The sequence below is a fragment of the Rana temporaria genome, chromosome 10, assembly GCF_905171775.1.
Source record: "Rana temporaria chromosome 10, aRanTem1.1, whole genome shotgun sequence".
In the NCBI taxonomy this organism is placed as follows: domain Eukaryota; kingdom Metazoa; phylum Chordata; class Amphibia; order Anura; family Ranidae; genus Rana; species Rana temporaria.
In genome coordinates this window covers 11608815-11635198 of record NC_053498.1, presented here as the reverse complement: position 1 = coordinate 11635198, position 26384 = coordinate 11608815, and the positions used below count along the sequence as shown (strand labels likewise).

The following is a 26384-nucleotide window of genomic DNA, read 5'->3' as shown; positions in this document are numbered from 1 at the left end:
GTTGAGGGGCCTGGTGGAGCACAAGGAAAATAATGAGTGCACCGCAGCAACTGTCACTACACAGCGAGCTTTTGTCTTCAAGTAACGAGGCTTAAAGTTGAGTTTGTGTCACCTCGGTGCAAAATTCTTCATTAACAGACACATGATCCCAACATATAAAGTGTTTGTAACTATGATGCAAACAACACAGACAAACAAAGACAGTATTTCACCTCCCTCCACCCCACTCGGTGTATATAACAAGAGGTTTTGGAAACAAGCCTGCACTGGCTGAAATTCAGGGTCCTTCCATCATGACAATGGCTTTAGTAGGTCTGCTGGTTCTCTTTGCTCTCGTACCATCAGGTAAGGAGTCCAATGATTTTAAAACATTCAATGAACAAATAATTAATAATTTTGTCCAAAGTATTATTTTTTTAATTATTTTTTTTTTTAGATAGTGATTTGCGGCATGAACGGAAAATAAAATAAAAAAATAGCTAACAATTTTTTTCTTTCAATGTACATCTTTTATTCAACAATGTAACTTCCTATAGATACACATTTGTGATATAAAACATGGTATCATATTCAAATAATTCATAAGCATGCTGCAAAAATATTTTCACTGTATGATTTCATTTAAAGTAGAACTACATTATAGGCAAAACGTTTATTTTCTCCCTTTTAATAGAAATAAGCGTGACAGGTCCTCTTTTTTTAAAAAGATCTGGGGTCATAAAGGACCTCAGATCTCTAATTTACTTTTTAAAAGCAAAAAATAAATAAAAAATGAGGTAAGGAGTCCAATGATTTTGAACTTTAAATGAACAAATAGTTAATACTTTTGTCCAAAGTATTATTTATATATATATATATATATATATATATATATATATATATATATATATATATATATATATATATATATATATATGGTAAAAGGTGGTAAAATTAGGAAACCCTAGTCCCCCTTTGGGCTTTGGAAGGTGTGTTTGGGCAGACGCAGTTTCAAGTAGAACTACAGTATAGGCAAAACTTTTATTTTCTCCCTTTTACCTGTAATAGAAATAAGCGTGACAGGTCCTCTTTTTAAAAAAGATCTGGGGTCAAAAAGGACCTCAGATCTCTAATTTACCTTTTAAAAGCAAAAAAAATAAAATCAGGTAAGGAGTCCAATGATTTTGAACATTAAATAATTAATACTTTTGTCCAAAGTATTATTTTATATATATATACACAGGGATTTTTTTCAGGGGGAACTTGGGGGAACTCGGTTCCACCACCTCTGGCTTAGACCCTTTGGTGCCTGCTCACCACAATCACTTGTAAACACAGAAATCTGGTTTCTGTGTTTACAAGTGCCAGCTCTGCACTCTGTGTGTAACCCCCCTGAACTCTGCACTCTGTATGTAATGCAATTCTGGTATTTAATGCCCCTTTAAGACCCTTCTACTATTTGTGAAATCTGAACAGGTCGTGGTTGAGTTCCTGCACCTATTTTCTGAGAAAAAAAGCTCTGTATATACATATACATATACATATATATATATATATATATATATATATATATATATATATATATATATATATATATATATATATATATATATATATATATTTATTTAGATAGTGATTTGTGGTATGAACTAAAAAAAAATGTACACCTTTTATTTAACAATGTAACTTCCTATAGATACACATTTGTGATATAAAACATGGTATCATATTCAAATAATTTATAAGCATGCTGCAAAAATATGTTCACTGTATGATTTTATTTAAAGTAGAACTACAGTATAGGCAAAACTTTTATTTCCTCCCTTTTAATAGAAATTAGCGTGACAGGTTCTCTTTTTAAAAAAGATCTGGGGTCAAAAAGGACCTCAGATCTCTAATTTACCTTTTAAAAGCAAAAAAAAAAAAAAAAAAATCAGGTAAGGAGTCCAATGATTTTGAACATTAAATTAACAAATAGTTAATTCTTTTGTCCAAAGTATTATTTTTATATATATATATATATATATATATATATATATATATATATATATATATATATATATATATATATATATATATACATATATATATATATATATATATATATATATATATATATATATATATATATATATATATATATATATAGGTAAGGAGTCCAATGATTTTGAACATTAAATGAATAAATAATTAATACTTTTGTCCAAAGTATTATTTTATATATATATATATATATACATATATATTCATACATACATATATTCATACATACATATATATATATAGATAGTGATTTGTGGTATGAACTAAAAATAAAATAAAAAAATAGCTAACAATTTTTTTTTTCAATGCACACCTTTTATTTAACAATGTAACTTCCTATAGATACACATTTGTGATATAAAACACGGTATCTTATTCAAATAATTCATAAGCATGCTGCAAAAATATTTTCACTGTATGATTTTATTAAAAGTAGAACTACAGTATAGGCAAAACTTGTATTTCCTCCCTTTTAATAGAAATAACAGGTCCTCTTTTTAAAAAAGATCTGGGGTCAAAAAGGACCTCAGATCTCTAATTTACTTTTTAAAAGCAAAAAAAAATTAAAAATGAGGTAAGGAGTCCAATGATTTTGAACATTAAATTAACAAATAGTTAATACTTTTGTCCAAAGTATTATTTTTATATATATATTTAGATAGTGATTTGTGGTATGAACTAAAAATAACATAAACAAATAGCTAACAATTTTTTTCTTTCAATGTACACCTTTTATTCAACAATGTAACTTCCTATAGATACACATGGGTGATTATAAAACATGGTATCATATTCAAATAATTCATAAGCATGCTGCAAAAATATTTTCACTGTATGATTTTATTTAAAGTAGAACTACAGTATAGGCAAAACTTTTATTTTCTCCCTTTTAATAGAAATAAGCGTGACAGGTCCTCTTTTTTAAAAAAAAGATCTGGGGTCATAAAGGACCTCAGATCTCTAATTTACCTTTTAAAAGCAAAAAAAAAAAATCAGGTAAGAAGTCCAATGATTTTGAACATTAAATGAACAAATAATTAATACTTTTGTCCAAAGTATTATTTTTATATATATATATATATATATATATATATATATATATATATATATATATATATATATATATATATATATATATATATATATTTTCAATGCACACCTTTTATTTAACAATGTAACTTCCTATAGATACGCATGTGTGATTATAAAACATGGTATCATATTCAAATAATTCATAAGCATGCTGCAAAAATGTTTTCACTGTATGATTTTATTTAAAGTAGAACTACAGTATAGGCAAAACATTTATTTCCTCCCTTTTAATAGAAATAAGCGTGACAGGTCCTCTTTTTTTAAAAGATCTGGGGTCAAAAAGGACCTCAGATCTCTAATTTACTTTTTAAAAGCAAAAAAAAATTAAAAATTAGGTAAGGAGTCCAATGATTTTGAACATTAAATTAACAAATAGTTAATACTTTTGTCCAAAGTATTATTTATATATATATATATATATATATATATATATATATATATATATATATATATATATATATATATAAGGAGTCCAATGATTTTGAACATTAAATGAATAAATAATTAATACTTTTGTCCAATGTATTTTTTTATATATATATATATATATATATTTAAATAGTGATTTGTGGTATGAACTAAAAATAACATAAAAAAATAGCTAACAATTTTTTTTTTCAATGCACACCTTTTATTCAACAATGTAACTTCCTATAGATACAAATTTGTGATATAAAACATGGTATCATATTCAAATAATTCATAAGCATGCTACAAAAATATTTTCACTGTATGATTTTATTTAAAGTAGAACTACAGTATAGGCAAAACTTTTATTTCCTCCCTTTTAATAGAAATAAGCGTGACAGGTCCTCTTTTTAAAAAAGATCTGGGGTCAAAAAGGACCTTAGATCTCTAATTTACTTTTTAAAAGCAAAAAAAAAATAGGTAAGGAGTCCAATGATTTGGAACATTAATTTAACAAATAGTTAATACTTTTGTCCAAAGTATTATTTGTATATATATATATAGGTAAGGAGTCCAATGATTTTGAACATTAAATGAATAAATAATTAATACTTTTGTCCAAAGTATTATATATATATATATATATATATATATATATATATATATATATATATATATATATATATTTATATTTAGATAGTGATTTGTGGTATGAACTAAAAATAAAATAAAAAAATAGCTAACAATTTTTTTTTTCAATGCACGCCTTTTATTCAACAATGTAACTTCCTATAGATACACATTTGTGATATAAAACATGGTATTATATTCAAATAATTCATAAGCATGCTGCAAAAATATTTTCACTGTATGATTTTATTTAAAGTAGAACTACAGTATAGGCAAAACTTTTATTTCCTCCCTTTTAATAGAAATAAGCGTGACAGGTCCTCTTTTTTTAAAAAGATCTGGGGTCATAAAGGACCTCAGATCTCTAATTTACTTTTTAAAAGCAAAAAATAAATAAAAAATGAGGTAAGGAGTCCAATGATTTTGAACTTTAAATGAACAAATAGTTAATACTTTTGTCCAAAGTATTATTTATATATATATATATATATATATATATATATATATATATATATATATATATATATATATATATATGGTAAAAGGTGGTAAAATTAGGAAACCCTAGTCCCCCTTTGGGCTTTGGAAGGTGTGTTTGGGCAGACGCGGTTTCAAGGAGCCCCAAACGAAAGTTAATGCCTTACGTTGTAGAATTTTGAGAAAGTATTCTGGAACAGAGATAGGTAAAACTCAAAAAAGATAATGAATTTTGGGCAGTATAGGCATCTTTATTACATTAATTTTACCTATCCAAGATAATGGTAGAGGACCATTGGGTTTTTATTGGAAGCACCCGATTGGGATAAGATTTGGATCACAACTAAGTCCTCCTCACAAAATATGTCTTAGGCGGCGTACACGCATTCGGTCCATCCGATGAGAACGGTCCGAAGGACCGTTCTCATCGGTTAACCGATGAAGCTGACTGATAGTCTGATGTGCCTCCACACCATAGGTTAAATAACCAATGGTGTCAGAACGCGGTGACGTAAAACACAACGACGTGCTGAAAAAAACGAAGTTCAATGCTTCCAAGCATGCGTCGACTTGATTCTGAGCATGCGTGGATTTTTATCCGATGCTTTTGCATACTAACCGTCGGTTTTGACCTATCAGTCAGGCGTCCATCGGTTCAATTTTAAAGCAAGTTCTACATTTTTTGACCAAAGGATAACTGACCGATAGGGCCCACACACGGTCGGTTTGGTCCGATGAAAAGGTCCTTCAGTCCGTTTTCATCGGTTTTGACCGACCGTGTGTACGCGGCCTTAGAGACAAATTACAAAGATTAGATATTTGACGCAAAATTGGAGGCTAATTGGCAGTGAAAATATCAGAAAGATTGGGTGTGAGAGTTATCCCTGGTAAAGGAGGCGTGAAGTGGAACATGAGAAAGGGAGGGATGTTTGCGCTTGTTGTAAAACATGATATATTTATGACTGTAGATTTTTGAGAGTTAATAATTAGACCAGATACGTGGGCAAAGTGTTCACGTTTACTTTATTTGACATAAAGATTAAGATATCGGCAAATAGGCAAAGTTTATGATGGTGACCGGCTAATTCTAATCCTTTACTAGAGGGGTCAGTACGGATTGATTGAGCAAGGGGTCTAATAAGTAGGGCCAATAAGAGGGGGGAAAGTGGACATCCCAGACGCGTACCCTTACAGATGTCAAATAGGTTTGATTTATATCCAGCATATTTAACATAAGCTTTGGGATTTTTATATAATGAGATCCAGCTAAGAAAATGAGGACCAAGGCCCAGATTAACAAAAGAGATACGACAGCGTTTCTCTGAAATGAAATGAATAGGAGATAGCGCTAATATTAACTAGTGCTGAGTGAATACAGTAAAAAAGTGTGATTGTATTAATCATAAACAGTGAATAATATGACTAGGAAACAACAACACTTATGAAAAAATACTCTATCCAATGAGATAATGAAGTGAGTTCATTATGGGTTAAAACGGAATAGACCCATATGCAGCCCTAAGGTGATCAGCTGGCGTCTCCTCCTCACTGCTTCTCATTAGACAGAAATCGACCTTCCCAAAAAGATCCAGGCAGAAATGCTCCAATATAAGGAAAAGAGAAAAAAGAGAGAGGACAAGCCTCATAGTACAATATTGTGTGGCAAAGGACAATGGACAAGAGACTACACCGACGGTGTATAAACTCACAAAACCGCCGATTGACACAGGCTCTGAGGTTGCCGCTCAGTGTGATGTCTCCTCACTAGGATCGTAGTCCCGTCACATAGGCTCCTCCCCCACGCGTTACGTCACTAGGCACGTGACTTAGTCATGGGTCTCTAAATGACTGTGAGAGACGGCTGAGCTTTTAACAGAGCCGCTGCGTGTCATTCAAACAGGAAGTGAAACCACAAAAAAGAAGGGAGCTGACATCTACATCATTGCTGGCAAAAACACGAGCACTATGCAATGCAAAGCAGATTTTGGCGCTCGCTACATATAAAACAATGTACGATACAAAGTGTTTTAATACAGAGAAAAATTAAAAAAGAACTATATTCTGTCAACACAATTTGAATTATACTCTCTTGCTGACATAAAAGGAACATTAAAAAAGGAGGAACATGCCTTCTTAGTAGGTTAAAAACACACATCGCCCCCTTCTTGTAGTCAATACATACTACATAAAAAGATATAATATAGAGACGTACGCACATACTCTATAAATTCATGCATTTTGAAGGGGTATGTAGAAATGCTGACTGCATAATAATAAATCCACATTAAAAAAAACATAATGTTAATATATAAATAATATGAAAATAAATTGCATTGTGTATTACAATTGCAAAAAAATGCATTAAAAAAAGGGGGTTGAATTCCTGTGTATATATATACACTCCCAGGCCCTCACCATAAGAGCGTGGGTTTGAGCGAAAAAACGCCCATTCAAGATGCAAATTCACAACCAAAAATGCAAAAAAGATTTTACAAAACATTTTTTCTGGACCAATCCGATCACTACACAATCAAAAATTATGCAGAATAAAAAACATAAAAATGTGTTAAAAAATCTACTCAAACTAAAAATCTGAAATGAAACAATTCAAATCAAATTCTACATTGAGCCCATTGGGCACTAAGGAGCGCATTTCATGTATCCATCTGGATTCGCTTTTACTAAGCTCGCGAACTTTATGGCTGCCTCTCCAGTGAGGGTTGTATTTCTCAATGGCCCAGAACTTTAAATGTTTGGGATCTTTATTATGACACAATGCGAAATGACGCGAGACATTATGATCGGGGTACCCCTTCTCAATGTTTTGAACATGTTCTCTTATGCGTTTCCACATTGGTCTTTTAGTACGGCCTATGTATTGGAGTGAGCAAGAACACTGTAGGGCATACACCACGCCTTCTGTTCGGCATGTAATGAGATCTTTGATCTCATATTCTTTTTGGGTCACGTGGAACATGAATTTAGAACATTTGTGTCCATTGAGGTTCGTTTTTTTACAAGCATAACACCGCTTGCAGGGGAAAAACCCCTTTCCCTGATAGAAAGTTAATTGATTGTGTTTTGTTGGAGGGTCCGGAACATTTTTCGCTACCAAGTCCCTTAGGGTAGGGGCTCTTCTGTATACTATCTTCGGAATACTTGGCAGCATAGCTTGTAACTGCCTGTCAGCTTGTAGTATAGGCCAATGTGTTCTAAATATCTTTTCCAACTTTTTGTGTTGAACACTATAGTTAAGAATAATGGGTAATTCCATTCCAACTCCATTATTTTTGATCTTATCCTGTATGAGAGATTCTCTAGGTGTATCATATACTTTTGAGATTTGAGTTTGTATGAAATCTTCATCATACCCCTTATTCACAAATTTCTTTCCCAGCATATTAGCTTGTTCCAAAAAGACATTAGGATCCGAACAGTTTCTCCGGATTCTTATCATTTGCCCTTTGGGGATGTTGATCAACCAGGGATCATGATGACAGCTATCTGTTGGTATATAACTGTTTCTTTCTACTGGTTTGAAATATGTTTTTGTAGTTATTTTTAGGGGTTCCAAAGTGATTTCCAAATCCAGAAATTGAATCGATTTATCACTAATTGCGTACGAAAGCTTGATGTTCTTCAGATTCTGGTTCAAATTATTAAAGAATTGTGTAAGGGAGGCCTCATCCCCACTCCAGATGATGATGCAATCATCTATGTATCTTCTGTACAAAACTAGGTGATGCGGCATATTTTCATAGATAGCCATTTCCTCCCATTCGGACATAAACACATTTGCGACACTTGGCGCGTATTTTGCGCCCATCCCTATTCCATTTAATTGCCGATAAAAATCAGACTTGTACCAGAAATAATTATGCTGAAGGCCATAGGCCAAACACCTCAAGACAAAACGTTTCTGTTTGGAAATTAAAAGACCATACTTATTTAGGGCCCACTTGGTTGCCCCAATTGCCTCTTCATGATTAATTATGGTGTAAAGTGATGCCACATCAGCTGTGGCTAACAAATATTTCGCATTTGTGTTTATCACTAATTCATCAAGAATCTGAATAAGATGCTTAGTATCTCTCAGATAGGCCTTTGTTAAAGGCACTAGGGGCTGAATGAACTTATCAACATATTCTCCCAAACGGGAGTTAATTGATTGTATCCCATTTATAATGGGTCTACCCGGTGGTCTGATTTGATCCTTATGAATTTTGGGTATTGTGTATATAATTGGAACCCTGCATACTTCTGGAATCAGGTATTTTTCTTCTCTTTTGTTGAGAATACCTCTTTCTCTTCCTCGATAGATAAGTTCCGAAAGTTCCTCTTTATATTCACTCGTGGGATTTCCCCTGAGCTTAAAGCGGATGTGCCACTAAAACAATATATTAAAAGCTAGCAGCTACAAATACTGCAGCTGCTGACTTTTAATATAAGGACACTTACCTGTCCTGGAGTCCAGCGGTGATCGCAGCAGAGGATGAGCCGATCGCTCGTCACCCTGCTGCTCCCCCCTCCATCCACGGTGAGGGAACCAGGAAGTGAAGCGCTGCGGCTTCACTGCCCGGTTCCCTACGGCGCATGCGCGAGTCGCGCTGCGCCCGCCGATTGGCTCACACGCTGTGTGCTGGGAGCCGAGTGTTCCCAGCACACAACGGGCGACAGACGGGATGTGACGGAATGCCCGTCTTTCGCCCGTAGCGTGTGGCCGGAAGTGGGTGCAAATACCTGTCTTTAGACAGGTGTCTGCACCCCCCTCCCCCCTGAAAGGTGTCAAATGTGACACCGGAGGGGGGGAGGGTTCCGATCAGCGGGACTCCACTTTAGGGTGGAGGACCGCTTTAATATAAGTATTGACGTCACTGAGCTGATTCTGCAGTTCTTCATGATAATACTCTTTAGACAATACTACAATGGCCCCCCCCTTATCTGCCGGCCTAATAATGATTTGTTTATTCTCCTCAAGCTCTTTAATCCCCTTATGGATGACTTTAGGATCCGGCATTTTTTTGATTTTCAATTGATCCAAATCTCTAAGGCCCCGTACACACGATAGAATCCATCCGCAGATAAATCCCAGCAAATGGGTTTCTGCGGATAGATCCTATGGTGTGTACACGCCAGCGGATCTGTTTCCGCGGAGAAATCTCCTCTGGGATGGATTCCAGCAGATCGGATATTTGCTGTGCTGCACAACATATCCATCTGCTGGAATCCATTCCAACGGATGGATCCGCTCGTCTGTACAGACTTACCGGATCCATTCGTCCAAAGGGATTCCCCGCACGCGTCGTAATGAATTGACGCATGCGTGGAATTCCTTATATGACAGCGTCGCGCCCGTCGCCGCGTCATAATCGCGGCGACAGCGCGACACGTCATCGGCAGAGGATTTCCGCGCGGATTTAAGAAAATGAGGACCAAGGCCCAGATTAACAAAAGAGATACGACAGCGTTTCTCTGAAATGAAATGAATAGGAGATAGCGCTAATATTAACTAGTGCTGAGTGAATACAGTAAAAAAGTGTGATTGTATTAATCATAAACAGTGAATAATATGACTAGGAAACAACAACACTTATGAAAAAATACTCTATCCAATGAGATAATGAAGTGAGTTCATTATGGGTTAAAACGGAATAGACCCATATGCAGCCCTAAGGTGATCAGCTGGCGTCTCCTCCTCACTGCTTCTCATTAGACAGAAATCGACCTTCCCAAAAAGATCCAGGCAGAAATGCTCCAATATAAGGAAAAGAGAAAAAAGAGAGAGGACAAGCCTCATAGTACAATATTGTGTGGCAAAGGACAATGGACAAGAGACTACACCGACGGTGTATAAACTCACAAAACCGCCGATTGACACAGGCTCTGAGGTTGCCGCTCAGTGTGATGTCTCCTCACTAGGATCGTAGTCCCGTCACATAGGCTCCTCCCCCACGCGTTACGTCACTAGGCACGTGACTTAGTCATGGGTCTCTAAATGACTGTGAGAGACGGCTGAGCTTTTAACAGAGCCGCTGCGTGTCATTCAAACAGGAAGTGAAACCACAAAAAAGAAGGGAGCTGACATCTACATCATTGCTGGCAAAAACACGAGCACTATGCAATGCAAAGCAGATTTTGGCGCTCGCTACATATAAAACAATGTACGATACAAAGTGTTTTAATACAGAGAAAAATTAAAAAAGAACTATATTCTGTCAACACAATTTGAATTATACTCTCTTGCTGACATAAAAGGAACATTAAAAAAGGAGGAACATGCCTTCTTAGTAGGTTAAAAACACACATCGCCCCCTTCTTGTAGTCAATACATACTACATAAAAAGATATAATATAGAGACGTACGCACATACTCTATAAATTCATGCATTTTGAAGGGGTATGTAGAAATGCTGACTGCATAATAATAAATCCACATTAAAAAAAACATAATGTTAATATATAAATAATATGAAAATAAATTGCATTGTGTATTACAATTGCAAAAAAATGCATTAAAAAAAGGGGGTTGAATTCCTGTGTATATATATACACTCCCAGGCCCTCACCATAAGAGCGTGGGTTTGAGCGAAAAAACGCCCATTCAAGATGCAAATTCACAACCAAAAATGCAAAAAAGATTTTACAAAACATTTTTTCTGGACCAATCCGATCACTACACAATCAAAAATTATGCAGAATAAAAAACATAAAAATGTGTTAAAAAATCTACTCAAACTAAAAATCTGAAATGAAACAATTCAAATCAAATTCTACATTGAGCCCATTGGGCACTAAGGAGCGCATTTCATGTATCCATCTGGATTCGCTTTTACTAAGCTCGCGAACTTTATGGCTGCCTCTCCAGTGAGGGTTGTATTTCTCAATGGCCCAGAACTTTAAATGTTTGGGATCTTTATTATGACACAATGCGAAATGACGCGAGACATTATGATCGGGGTACCCCTTCTCAATGTTTTGAACATGTTCTCTTATGCGTTTCCACATTGGTCTTTTAGTACGGCCTATGTATTGGAGTGAGCAAGAACACTGTAGGGCATACACCACGCCTTCTGTTCGGCATGTAATGAGATCTTTGATCTCATATTCTTTTTGGGTCACGTGGGACATGAATTTAGAACATTTGTGTCCATTGAGGTTCGTTTTTTAACAAGCATAACACCGCTTGCAGGGGAAAAACCCCTTTCCCTGATAGAAAGTTAATTGGTTATGTTTTGTTGGAGGGTCCGGAACATTTTTCGCTACCAAGTCCCGTAGGGTAGGGGCTCTTCTGTATACTATCTTTGGGATACTTGGCAGTATACCTTGTAACTGCCTGTCAGCTTGTAGTATAGGCCAGTGTTTTCTAAAGATCTTTTCTAACTTTTTATGCTGAACACTATAGTTAAAAATAATGGGTAATTCCATTCCAACTCCATTATTTTTGATCTTATCCTGTATGAGAGATTCTCTAGGTGTATCATATACTTTTGAGATTTGAGTTTGTATGAAATCTTCATCATACCCCTTATTCACAAATTTCTTTCCCAGCATATTAGCTTGTTCCAAAAAGACATTAGGATCCGAACAGTTTCTCCGGATTCTTATCATTTGCCCTTTGGGGATGTTGATCAACCAGGGATCATGATGACAGCTATCTGTTGGTATATAACTGTTTCTTTCTACTGGTTTGAAATATGTTTTTGTAGTTATTTTTAGGGGTTCCAAAGTGATTTCCAAATCCAGAAATTGAATCGATTTATCACTAATTGCGTACGTAAGCTTGATGTTCTTCTGATTCTGGTTCAAATTATTAAAGAATTGTGTAAGGGAGGCCTCATCCCCACTCCAGATGATGATGCAATCATCTATGTATCTTCTGTACAAAACTAGGTGATGCGGCATATTTTCATAGATAGCCATTTCCTCCCATTCGGACATAAACACATTTGCGACACTTGGCGCGTATTTTGCGCCCATCCCTATTCCATTTAATTGCCGATAAAAATCGGACTTGTACCAGAAATAATTATGCTGAAGGCCATAGGCCAAACGCCTCAAGACAAAACGTTTCTGTTTGGAAATTAAAAGACCATGCTTATTTAGGGCCCACTTGGTTGCCCCAATTGCCTCTTCATGATTAATTATGGTGTAAAGTGATGCCACATCAGCTGTGGCTAACAAATATTTCGCATTTGTGTTTATCACTAATTCATCAAGAATCTGAATAAGATGCTTAGTATCTCTCAGATAGGCCTTTGTTAAAGGCACTAGGGGCTGAATGAACTTATCAACATATTCTCCCAAACGGGAGTTAATTGATTGTATCCCATTTATAATGGGTCTACCCGGTGGTCTGATTTGATCCTTATGAATTTTGGGTATTGTGTATATAATTGGAACCCTGCATACTTCTGGAATAAGGTATTTTTCTTCTCTTTTGTTGAGAATACCTCTTTCTCTTCCTCGATAGATAAGTTCCGAAAGTTCCTCTTTATATTCACTCGTGGGATTTCCCCTGAGCTTAATATAAGTATTGACTTCACTGAGCTGATTCTGCAGTTCTTCATGATAATACTCTTTAGACAATACTACAATGGCCCCCCCCTTATCTGCCGGTCTAATAATGATTTGTTTATTCTCCTCAAGCTCTTTAATCCCCTTATGGATGACTTTAGGATCCGGCATTTTTTTGATTTTCAATTGATCCAAATCTCTAAGAACCATTTTATTAAATACTTCTATATGATGGTTGTTCTTTACTTGGGGATTAAATAAGGATTTATTTCTCAATTGACTGTGTGTGACTCTTCCCAGCAAATTACTTCTATAAGCTTGATTGTTAATAGGTTGGTTTAATATATATTTTTTGATGTTCAACTTTCTTGTGAATTTTCTAATGTCCACATAGGCATCAAATTTACTGAGATTCCTTTTGGGGGCGAACTTGAGACCCTTATCCAGTTATCAGTGCCTTGTCCAGTGTTTCTCTGAAATGCCGTCGTATCTCTTAGGCCGGGTACTCACGACCAAACATGTATGGTGAAAGCGGTCCGTCGGACCGTTTTCACCATACATGTCTGCCAGAGGGCTTCTGTACGATGGTTGTACACACCATCGTACAGAAGTCCGCGCGTAAACAATACGCGGGGCGTGTCCGCGGTGTCGCCGCGTCGATGACGCGGTGTCGCCGCGACAATGACGCGGCGACATGGGCGGCCCGCCTTTAAAATGCTTCCACGCATGCGTCGAAGTCATTCGACGCATGCGAGGGACGGCGGGCGCCTGGACATGTACGGTAGGTCTGTACTGACGACCGTACATGTCCGAGCGGGCAGAATTCCAGCGGGCTGTTTTAAAACAAGTCCAGGAATATTTGTCTGCTGGGAAAAGGCCCGGCGGGCAAATGTTTGCTGGAATTCGGCCTGCTCGCGCCCACACACGACCAAACATGTCTGCTGAAACTGGCCTGCGGGCCAGTTTCAGCAGACATGTTTGCTCGTGAGTATGGGGCCTAAGAGTATCTATGCGGCTGATTCATAGAATCAGTTACGCATAGATAGCCCTTAGATCCGACAGGTGTGATTGTTTTACACTGTCGGATCTTAGGATGCAATACCGCGGCCGCCGCTGGGTGGAGTTTGCGTCGTATTCCAGCGTCGGGTATGCAAATGAGGTTTTACAGCGATCCACGACGGTTTTTCACGTTCGGTACGTCGTCGCTAGTCTAGTTTCCCGTCGCAAAGTTAGTCGTCGTTTTAGCTGCCCTAACTTTACACAGCACACGTATGTGCTGTATAAAGTATGGCCGTCGTTCCCGCGTCGGAATAAAAAAAAAAATTCTTGCGTAAGACGTCCGGGAATACGAAAGTACGCTACGCACGTCGCCGTTCGAAAAAATGACGTCATTTTTGCGTGGATTTTTAACCGATGGTTGTGCCTACTAACGGTCAGTTTTGACAGTTAGTAGGCACAACTTCGTCTGACAGCCGGGTGAGTGGAAGATCACTGCTTTTTATAATGTGTCAGCGCTCACCCCCCCCCCCCCCATTCCCTGTCAGAGACAGCCCAGAGGGACCTATGGTAAGGCCAGCCCTGGGCACTCCAGCACTCCAGTCCTCCAAGGGCATAGAGCCAAGTAGGGTCCATCTTCCCCTGCGGAGCCACGGATCTCGAAGCCGGTCAGGATTTTTTTTTTTTGGGGGGGGTGTGTGGTCCTGAGCAGAAAATTGCTCAGGTGGGAATGGGGCCTTACTAGTGTATAATGTATATTAGACCTAAATTTGTGTCCTTTGTATTTTTTTTTAGGGTTTTCACTCTCCTGCATTAAATGTATAAATTTTAGTGGAACAATCTGCACAGGAAATACGGAGACCTGCACGTCGGGATCCAGTTGTGCCACCTCATTATCTACGACAACTCTAGGTACGTGATTTGTATTAACTGATAAACCACAGGAGGATTATTATTATTAGGAACAATTGTATCAGCCGCACTTCGCTTATAAGCAGTCCATAGATTAGGCAATTCCCGTTCCTTCCACCATGGGTGGGGAGAAAGAAAATCACCCCAACCCCCCATCAATTCAAACAGTGTTAGCCACATGCAGGGCCGCCATCAGGGGGGTACAGGCATTACACCTGTAAGGGGCCAGATGGTCCCCAGGGGCCCGGCTGGCCCCCTCCCATTTTTTTTTTTTGCATTACACCTGTAAGGGGCCCGATGGTTCCCTAGGGCCCTTTACAGGCCTGGCTTGCCCCCCTCCCGGTTTTGTTTTTTGCATTACACCTATAAGGGGCCCGATGGTCCCCAGGAGCACGGCTGGCCCCCCTCCGTTATTTTAATTTTTTTTGCATTACACCTATAAGGGGCACGATGGTCCCCAGGGCCCTTTACAGTCCTGGCTCGCCTATTTTCAGGCGTATCTAGTTTTGTGGGCACGGCGCACAGATACGACGGCGCATAGTTACACTTACGCGACGAATACGTCGGCGTAAATGCTTTGTGAATCCGGGCCAAGATCTTTGCTTTGTCCTGTCACAGAATGGCGATCTGCCTTGTTTACATAGGCAGACCGTCCTTCTGTCTGCCTTGGGAGCGATCAGTGGGTCTCGGCGGACATCGGGGTCCTCCGGACCCGCTGATTGGCTCCCGATGTGCCCAATCACAGCGGGAGCTGGTCGCCAACGGCGCATATGCCCCAGACCCGGGAGTTAAAATCACGTACAGGTACGTGATTTATAGCGCTAAAGGGCGGCCTTCCGGGGGGTCTGGAAGTGGTGAAATCCAATACATAAATTGTGTTTTTTCTATGATGCATGCTGACCGACATATATTTACTAACGATTTGAATTCAGGTTCGACTGTTGCGTCTTCAACTCTCACACGAGGATGCTCCCCCATCAACCAATGCAACATCACTGGAAGCCTAACCTTTACAGGGGGCAATGTCGCAATCGCAACCGTGTGCTGTGACACCGACAGCTGTGCGTCCGCCATACCGACTTGTAAGTACACATCGGAAATTTCCTTCCTGCCTCTACCATAGATGTGATAGTTACATAGCTGGGAGGGTTTAACAAAGAGACCAGTCTAGCCAGTTCAACCAGAGGGTGTGTATGTGTTTATCTATGCTCATATGTATTACTAGTTCCTGTATATATAACCCCTTCCAACCTTTTTATTTTATTTTTTTGATTTACTGACATTCTAAATGCAACAGTCGATACATATGAAACGCCAATGTACAAACATGTTTTCCCAGCATCGTATATACCAGTGGTCTCCAAACTGCAGCCCGAGGGCCGGATGCGGCCCTTTGCTTGCCTTTATCCGGCCCTTGGGGCACTATGCCTCCCACTGATACGAGACACTATTCTGCCATCTGACACCGACAATGGAGCACCATTTCTTCCAGACACAACAAATAGAGCACCACTATTCCTCCCTATGATACCAGCAATGGGGCACTATACCTCCCCCCTAATACCAGATGTTTACTAACAATGATGCCAGGAAAATTTCCACTCCCACTGGCCAAAGTCCGGTCCTCCAAGAGTCTGAAGGACAATAAACCGGCCCTTTGTTTAGAATGTGTAGCGTTACACCGCAGGAGCAGCTGGTTGTTTTAGGATTGGCATACTAAGTTACCTCTTAGGCCTAGTACACACGGGAGGATTTATCCTCCGGACCGTTTCCGCGGATAAATCCTCTGGCGGATTTTGATCTGATGGTTGTACTAACCATCATATCAAAATCCGCGCGGAATTCCCTCCGCGGTGACATGTCGCGCCGTCGCCGCGATGATGACGCTGCGACGTGCGCGACGCTGTAATATAAGGACTTCCACGCATGCGTCGAATCATTACGACGTATGCGAGGGAGGGAATCAGACGGATTGATCCGGTGAGTCTGTACAGACCATCGGATCAATCCGCTGGACTGGATTCCAGCGGATCGATTTCTTAGCATGCTAAGAAATTTTGATCCGCTGGAAAACCATCGGCCCGAAAAATATCCGCAGGGTTAAATATCCGCTGGGTTGAACACACCAGCGGATCTATCCGCTGGAAGTGATCCTCGGATAAATTCCAGCGGATAGATCCTCTCGTGTGTACGGGGCCTTACCGTTGTCTAGGGGTGAAGTTGAAGAGTAGATTAGTAAGCGAAGGTCCAGTCAATAAATAAAGGTTTTCTGAATGCTTTATTCTAAGCCCAACATGACCAACATCAACATGAAGTATAGAGGAAAGGTTGATGAAGCGATAGAGAACTTTGCAGTATCAGGCCTGGATATGAAAAAGAGCAATCCTGCTCTCAGTAGTAGTAAATACAGATCGTCGCCACTCTAGCCAGAGTGGGTGAAGGGCCCCCGAACAGACTCCTGCCACGAGCCTGGCAGCCGAAGTGTCACTCTAAGTTGCTGGGAGCAACAGGTCTCTGCCACAGACCTGGCTCTAGGGACCTCTGCCACATGCCTAGTACTTGGATGAGCTGCATGGATTGAGCGAATCCTCCCAGTAGATTAAGTCAGGGTCACCAGTTGACAGTGGAAGTGTACCTGTCAATTTCCCGGTCACCAGATCCCCGAAGGTTCGCTCCAGCCCTCTTGGAGAACCTGCCTCCGGGTTCCCCTCAAGCCGATCCCCCACCGAACGGCACACAGCCTGGGATCTCCTCAGTAGACGGGGGACCCAGTAAGTCACTGGGGACCCTTTGTAGCCTCAGTCACTCCAGGCCAGGAGGGCCCAGAGTCTGGAACTCCGCGTAGCGCGTGACCCCAGGCCAGGTAGGCCATAGTGGTGGGGCCCGCGATGTGCGCACACCCTGAAGGTGGGTGCCGCACCTGGAACCAGGAACCCGCGATAGACCAAAAAGAATGGCGTCCGCCACAGATATACTCTCCCCCAGCATGCTCCGTCAGGGAAAACTCCTCTAATTGGCTGCTCTGCCAGAACCCCTCTAGCGCCAACTGTCGCCCAGGGATGGGATCGCATCCCTGGAGCGCAGACTGACCTACAGGACAGTTTGGGAATGACAGCAGCCCAAAATTTAACAAATTATGAATGGGAGCAAAATAACTCTCCCATTCCTCCACTAACTTTAGCGTAGTGCCCATACTAAAAGTAAGGGGGCGCTACATATGTTTGGAGACCCTTGGTATATCCAAAAATAAATAAATATATATACTAAATATACAGTGGAACCTACAGCATGACCCCCAAAGGCTGAGGAATGATGGGACGACTCGTAGGTTGAGCGCCGACGGCCAAGTACAAATGTTCAAATCACTCCAAGACTTGTTTGACATTTTTATTGGTTAACAGCATCAAATACACCAATGCTTTTCAGGGGGAAAGGCCTCTTCCTCCCTATTGTGCAAACAAACGATATAAAAAGTGAAACATATCATAAATATCTCAAAACAATCATTTGTATGAGATATTTATGATATGCTTCACTTTTATAGATCTTTTGCACATTAGCCCTAAGGAGGGGGAGGCCTTTTCCACGAAACGCGTTGGATGTACAGTATTTGATGCTCTTAACCAATAAACATTTCAATTCTGAGTGATATAAACTTTTTTATTAGGCGCACCTCAATACCCACCCCCAGAGTTCTCGCATGTGATTAAATATCACCACATTCACTAAGCTCTGGGTAGAAATTCCCTTGCAAAGTGCTTTTTTCCCCCATCTAAATTGCCTTTCGTAAAAGCGACTCAAGATTTCTGAAAGGAACTGCAGGATTTTTTTTCTAAAATTCCAGAAAATGCTCTAAGCGATAAAACGAACCACTACATCCAAGGACCAGTAAGTTGCAATATACAACTGCCCCAGAGCACCCAACCCCCCCATGTTGAGGGCATTCGGCCTGGTACGGCTCAGGAGGGGGGGGGCGCTCGCTCGTCCCCACTCCCTTCCTGACCGGCCGGGCGGCGTGCTTGGATACGGGTCTAGTATGGATTGTGGGGGGACCCCCACGCCGTTTTTTTCAGCATAGGGGGTTCTCCTTACAATCCATACCAGACCTAAGGACCTGGTATGCCCCTGGGGGGGAACCCATGCCGGTTTTTTATTTAAAATTTGGCATGGAGTTCCCCCTCATGATTCATACCAAACGCCGCTGCTAGAATTGGCGGGAATCCAAGTCGGTTTCCCCGTCGCTTCTATGACGCTCTCGCTGGAATGTGCTTTTCCTATTCCAGCGAGATGTCGGCACCATGTCGCCGAGAATCAGCGCCATGCCGTCGTGCTGGAAACACATTCTCGGTGACAGGGACTGTATTACAATTGTGTCTTAAGCCTGGTACACACGATTGGATTTCCCGCGGACAAAGCGTAGGACTTTTGTCCGAAGGGCGTTGGCCGTGAACTTGTATTGCCTACAAATGGCAAAGAATTGTCGGTCAACAAACACGGAGCTACGTGTTTTTCAGCTCTTTAGCGCCACCCTTTGGGCAACTTCTGCTAATGTTGTGTAATGGTTAGCATTGCTTCTGAGCATGCGTGTTTGTACTTTGGAGTTTTGTCCGAAGAACACACAATGGGATAATCCAACAACACACATTTGTTGTCAGAAAATTTTAAAGCATGCTATCCAAGATTTGTTGGCGGAAAAATCCAACAACAATTGTCCGATGGAGCGTACAAACGGTTGGATTTTCCGACACTTCCTGTCGGAAAATGTGATTGTGTTGTACGGGCCTTACGAGTTTAGATTTAATTTATGGATACTTTAACCACTTAAGACCTGGACCTTTAGGCAGCTAAAGGAGCCGGCAAGTTTTTGTGATTCAGCACTGCTTCGCTATAACTAATAATTGCGCGGTCGTGCGATGTGGCTCCCAAACAAAATTGGCGTCCTTTTTTTTCCACAAATAGAGCTTTCTTTTGGTGGTATTTGATCACCTCTGCGTTTTTTTTTTTTTGCGCTATAAACAAAAATAGAGCGACAATTTTGAAAAAAAATCTATATTTTTTACTTTTTGCTATAATAAATATCCCCCAAAAATATATAAAAAAAAAATTTCCTCTGTTTAGGCCGATACGTATTCTTCTACCTATTTTTGGTAAAAAAATCGCAATAAGCGTTTATCGGTTGGTTTGCACAAAATGTATAGCGTTTACAAAAAAGGGGATAGTTTTATTGCATTTTTATAATTTCTTTTTTTTTTTACTACAAATGGCGGCGATCAGCGATTTTTTTCATGACTGCGACATTATGGCGGACACATCGGACAATTTTTACACATTTTTGGGACCATTGTCATTTTCACAGCAAAAAATGCATTAAAAATGCACTGATTACTGTGAAAATGACAATTGCAGTTTGGGAGTTAACCACAAGGGGGCGCTGAAGGGGTTATGTATGACCTCATCTGTGTTTTTTAACTGTAGGGGGGGTGGCTGAAGTTGTGATGTCATTGATTGTGGTTCGCTATATAAGGGAACACACGATCGATGACGGCGCCACAGTGAAGAACGGGGAAGCTGTGTTTACACACAGCTCTCCCCGTTCTTCAGCTCCGGGGACCGATCGCGGGACTCCAGCAGCAATCGGGTCCGCGAGTCCTGCGCCCGCGGTCACGGAGCTTCGGACCGGGTCGCGTGCACGCGCCCGCGGCGCGCGCGACCCCACAGCTAGGCTTAAAGAGCCACGTACATGTACGTGGATGTGCCCAGCCGTGCCATTCTGCCGACGTATATCGGCGTGAAGGGGTCCCTAAGTGGTTAAGTAATAGACAATTATTTTAGCTGATTCATAGTTTTCAGTATCTATAGCCCAGGGATCTTCAAACTACGGACCTCCAGCTCTTGCAGAACTACACATCCCATGAGGCATTGTAAAACTCTGAAATTCACAGACATGACTAGGCATGATGGGAATTGTAGTTCCTGAACAACTGGAGGGACATAGTTTTGGGACCCCTGCTATAGCCAAACCAGGGTTTTCCAATGGGAACCGGTAATAAAGCTACACCTTGACTTCCTTGTCCCCGTTTGTCATGATCTCAAATTACTGTGAAAACGTTTTTTTTTTGGTCGCGGATACCCCAACTTAAATATAGCACCACATCCCTGAATTAAATAGATAGACAAGGAAGATATTGAGATTTTTTAGGTGCAAAAATTATATCAAATATATTATTTAAAATGAATTTCTTTTTCATTTTGACAAACAAAATAAAAAATGTTTTAAAAATAAAACAGTTGGCAAGTACAATAAATCACATTGATATCAGGGCAGTTTTATGGATTCCCAACATGTTTCGCCCATAAATCTGGCTTCTTCAGAGGAGGACTGTCCAATTTTGAAGTACAAGCCTTCTGTATCACCCGGTATGGGTACAACCTGTCGCCACACTTTCTAGATGGCTAACTGCGCCAGGGGGACCACATGTGACCAGCAGCCACAGGGGGAACAAAAGGACCAGAAATATGAACTCTGCGATGAGTTTAGTTCCATGGGATTATAAAACGCTGTCAGTTATCTCTAGCAGGGGTCAAGTCCTGTGGAAAAAAGTGTGGGAACTCCCACCCAAGATCCACTCCCCCACCAAAAAAAAAAGCAAGTTCTTTCTAAATCTCGCGATAAGTCGCGGCAGACCTCCGCAATGTCTCCTGGGAACAATGACAAAAGCTCCCAGGAGACATTGCGGCATCGAGGAAGTGACGGAATACCCACACACTACCCGATGGATCCATATACAGGAAGCAGCCTGTAACATAAAGGATTACTAAGGTTCGCCTGCCCCTGACAGTGACTAGAGCTGGGCACGGCCACTTAGTGAAGGATTGGCTCGGGCGGCTCAGCTACTCTCGGCTGCTTTAGTCCTGCAAAGGGAACTGAGTTCCTGCTGTGAAAAAAGTGCAGGAACTCCGTTCCCACGCGTTCCCGCAGGACTTGAGCCCTGATCTCTAGTGTTGATCTCTGATATAGAATCACAGCATAGAATATCCCAGGGGCTCCAGCAGCCTTATGAGTTTAGATTTTATTCATGGATACTTCAAGTTATAGACTATTTTAGCCGATTCATAGTTTTCGGTATCTATAGCCAAATCAGGGTTTTCCAATGGGAACCGGTAATAAAGCTACCCCTTGACTTCCTTGTCCCCATTTGTGATCATCTCAAACTAATAATTCTTCTTTTTCCGCAGTGCCAACAGCTTCGACTACCTCAAACAACCAGACGTGTAGCACCTGCGCCTCAAGTACAAATGACTATTGTAGTTCTTCTGACACCCTGCAGTGTAAAGGCCTTGAGACACAATGCGGACGACTGTCTACATCTGTTAAATCTACTACAGGTACATCTTCTGTTGTGTGACTTCCAGAAGCCTTGGCTCCTGGGTGATCGGTCTGCAACTGTTGTTGTAGTATGGCATTGAAGGGAATCTGTGCCTTAATGGCCAAACACCTTTGGTTCAATAGAAACCGGCCGGCATTTGGCCATGTGTACGACAGCTGGCCCAACGTCCGCCTTCTGACGAAGGGACATGACCGACTAAGGTCTGGTGATCAGCATTTGTTCAGTGCTCTCAGCCAATGGCTAAGAGCGACGGCAGGTGTGCTCTGGTGGGGGGGGCCGTCCCCCTGTCAGAACACAATAGCTTGCTGTACTATCGTTGGATAGTTAGTACAGGCAGGGCCGGATTTGCTCTCCCTGCTGCCCCAAGGCCAGGTTCCACAATGCACCCCCTCCCTGACAACCGAACCACCCCCCCCCCCCCAAATCAACGGAGAATGGCAACTGGTTAGTTCAAATATTTTTTGTTTCTTTCTTTTTTTTTTTTATCACTTTTTTTATTTTGTAGCTTGTTGTTTACTTTTTTTTATTTTTGTATAATTTCCTCATTTATTTTAATATTATTTTTCTTATTCTTCACTTTTTAATTAATTTTTTATTTTTATAATTTAATTATTATTTCTTATTTTTATTTTTTTTATCAATTTTTTTCACTTCACTTAATTGCTATCACACAGGAGAAAGCAATTCCCTGTGTGATGGCAATTGGAGGTGTCAGGCTCTCTTTATTGACCCTGTCACCTCCAAAACAGGAGTCCTAGCACTGTGCTAGAACTCCTGTCACAGCTGAGATGGGAAGAGCACAGCTCACCCCTCTCACTGTGTACATCGGTGGCAGGGACAGTGACAGGAGACAAACTCGGTGGCCTGGGGGAGGATGGAGTCCCAAAGACAGAGCCAGTAGAGAGAGGTATGTGGGGGGGAGGGGAGGACGGACGACAGCACACATTTTACAAGTGATTGTGGCGACATCGCCAAAATCACTTATTAACGAGCGAGCGGATTCCAGGAAGCAACTTACCGCCCTTAACTAGCTGTCGGGGCATTCCATGCCACTGCCGCCCCTCTGCACCCTGCTGCCCCAAGGCCCGGCCTTGGTGGCCTTGTGGGAAATCCGGGCCTGAATACAGGACCTCCTCCCGAACTCTTCAGTTTTTTTTTTCGTTTAGCCCACTGGGTTGAATGAAAAATAAAACTGGTAGTGTGTACTAGGCTTTCCTTCTGGGCACCCCCTGTTTTAAAAAAAAAAGTTTCACTCCATAATAATGTAGCACCCTTTAGTGTGCTAGATGTAAATAGGTTTGTTAGTGTAGGAAAATTGGTTTGGCTGAAGGCCAGGCATGGGTTGAATCTGGGTCAGGGTTGAGTGACTCAGGGAGGCTGGATGACTCAGCAGACAGCTCTTCTGGTGCCTCCCCCTGTTTTTTGGAACCTTGGAGAAGCTTCCAGATGCAGTGGGTGGAAGCTTCAAGGGGCTGTTTTGAATATTTATGAGGGCACCAGCCAATCCCCAGCAGAAAGGGGTTGGATGCGGGCATAAATAGTCACGAGTCTTGCCAGTAGGGGCAGTCGATGGAAGATGGAGATGGAGTGCCGAGGAGGCAGTTGGTGGACCTTAAGGGAGCCCCCTAGTCTGGGGGGGGGGTGATATCAGGCCTGGGGCTCGGGTGCTGGAGGGACCCTCTACAACACATGGAGTAAAACTTTCCTGGAGGCACGGGAGCAAGTGAGAGGACAGCAGGAGCAGGTCAGCACGTCCGGGAGATCTCCTGAGAAGTCTGCCGGGTGGGCTGGTGAGTGTTAAGTCTGGGAGGACTGTGGAAAAGTTAGCCTGGAGGGCTGGTGAAAGGGACAGCTGCAGCCAGGTGGGCTGGCAGAGCCTGAAGAGGTGGCTCTGGGCTCAGTGAACCAAGTATAAGGTCTGTAATGGCCCATTTCCACAAATCCTTTTAAAAGGATTTCTGCAAGCAAGAGAGTGCTTGGCGGAAAAAGAGGGAGTATATATAGGAAAAGTTGTCCCTGAAGTTGTTTAAAGTGAAGTGGGCATCCCATAACCTCCAATCCCTATCCAAGTTATTACCCCTCAATTAAACAAAAAACAATGTTTTTTAGCTCAAATATGCCCCCCGATCACCCCTACTAGCAAACCCCCCTCAAAAAAAGTTTCCCGACCTAGCACCAATCCCCTCCCCCCTCTACTATATCACATATTGTAGCACAAACACCCCTAATCCCCACTCATAGCACAAATCCTCCGACCCCATCCCCCTATTAACACAAATCCCCCAAATCATCTTTCCTAACACCCCCCCCCCCCCCCCCAATTTAACCTCCTCAAACAATTCTTACCCCCTGCTACACACCAAATTCCCCATACAACACAAATCCCCCCCAACATGCTTGTGCTACCCCCCACTTCACATGACACCACAGTGCCCAGGGCAGCCAACCCATCTTTCCCACCCCTTGTCCCAGCCCTGCATGTGAGTCATTTTGTATAGGTGGTATCGCGGTTTTAGAGGCAGTGCCTTGCAAGCGCTTGTATTTTCCATTTTTATTTATTTCTTTGTTTTTTCATGGTGTTTTTTTTAATTCCACAGGATCTCCAATATCTACATCCGTCATTCGCGGCTGTGCCACGCCAAGTGTCTGCAACTTGCTCGGAAATCAGCAGGTGACATATTCAGACCAAAGTGTAAACGTGGCCGTGACAACCTTCTGCAGTAATGGAAGCTTCAACCTCCGCGGCTCATTTTACTTGCCCGCCTTCACCGCTTTCTTCTTATTCAAATTCTTATTTTAAAGATGTTCTTGTGTCTACACATGCATTTCCTAATGTGAATATTTTATAGTTATAACAAATTGTTTCAAATATAACAACTTGCTCTGGAAATTTTAGAAATGGGCAACTCCTATCCTCCTATTGATTGGTGGTTCCAAATTAATAATAACTACTGCAGTAGGGAAAAGACACAAATAGATACAGCATCTTTCCAAAATAACTTTTCTGTTTTATTTGACGCAATTGAAGGTTTTTATACACATGATTACGTAGGTATCACATTATTATTACAAATGTACTTGTATGGTAACAAGGGGCGTAACATAGGCAGGCTAAATTCTAATCAGGACTCAATTTACTAAAACTGGTGCATTTAGGTGAAAAAAACATCCAATGCTAACAAGCCCCCCCCCCCCAATTGGATGATTGATAGCAGTGCAGCCATTGGCTCCCGCTGCTGTCAATCAAATCAATGATGCAGCGCTCCGGGGGCAGGCCGAGTGATACATTCGGCGGCTATTCGCGCCGGTTGTATCACGAGAGCGCACCCACAAGCTAACCCCCTTGGGAGAGCGCTTCCCAGAACGGGGGTTAGCTCTTGCGGGGAGGAGCCGAGACGGCCGCCGAGGGACCCCAGAAGACGAGGATCGGGGCCACTCTGTGCAAAACGAACTACACAGAGGAGGTAAGTATGACATGCTTGTTAATAAAAAAAAAACGGGAACCTTTACTAACCCTTTAAGCTTTGAAAGAAAAAAAAACTGGAAGCTGATTGGTTAAAATACAGAGTTGCACCAGATTTTGCACTCTCCCGTTTTGATTAATACTCCTCACAGTTTTGCAACTTTGACATGTGCTAGTAAATTAAGTGTTGTTCCCATACCGTTTACCGGCGAGTATGAGTACTGATACTTTGGGTTATTTACTCGCCGATACCGAGTACCGATACCTTTGCGGCGCGATTTGATCCCATACAAAATGAATGGGCTCAAATCACACTCAAATGCGATTTAAACAGGAATGTGGTGCAATTTCTGTTTGAATTGCATATGGCTTCCCGCACCACTTCTGTGTGAACCCAAAAAAAAAACAATCAAATAGTGAAAACTTTAACGGTACCAACATACAAAAAAAAAATTATATAAAATGTCAAATTGTATTTCTAC

At 41.0% G+C, this 26384-nt stretch overlaps 1 protein-coding gene across 1 annotated transcript; it reads left to right on the top strand.

The window, feature by feature from the left end:
• Positions 1-239: 239 nt before the first annotated feature.
• Positions 240-25596, top strand: LOC120916319 (phospholipase A2 inhibitor and Ly6/PLAUR domain-containing protein-like). The gene is made up of 5 exons (XM_040327224.1): positions 240-345; positions 14935-15051; positions 15984-16133; positions 22288-22437; positions 25037-25596. Exons 1-5 carry the CDS (start codon positions 294-296, stop codon positions 25237-25239), a joined length of 672 nt encoding a protein of 223 aa, XP_040183158.1. The 5' UTR covers positions 240-293; the 3' UTR covers positions 25240-25596.
• The last annotated feature ends 788 nt before the right edge of the window (positions 25597-26384 follow it).

Coding starts and splice junctions, on each gene's coding strand:
- LOC120916319 (XM_040327224.1), top strand. CDS start 294: ATGACAATGGCTTTAGTAGGTCTGCTGGTTCTCTTTGCTCTCGTACCA. Junction 16,134..22,287: donor TGCGTCCGCCATACCGACTT/GTAAGTACACAT, acceptor CTTTTTCCGCAG/TGCCAACAGCTTCGACTACC. Junction 22,438..25,036: donor ATCTGTTAAATCTACTACAG/GTACATCTTCTG, acceptor TTAATTCCACAG/GATCTCCAATATCTACATCC.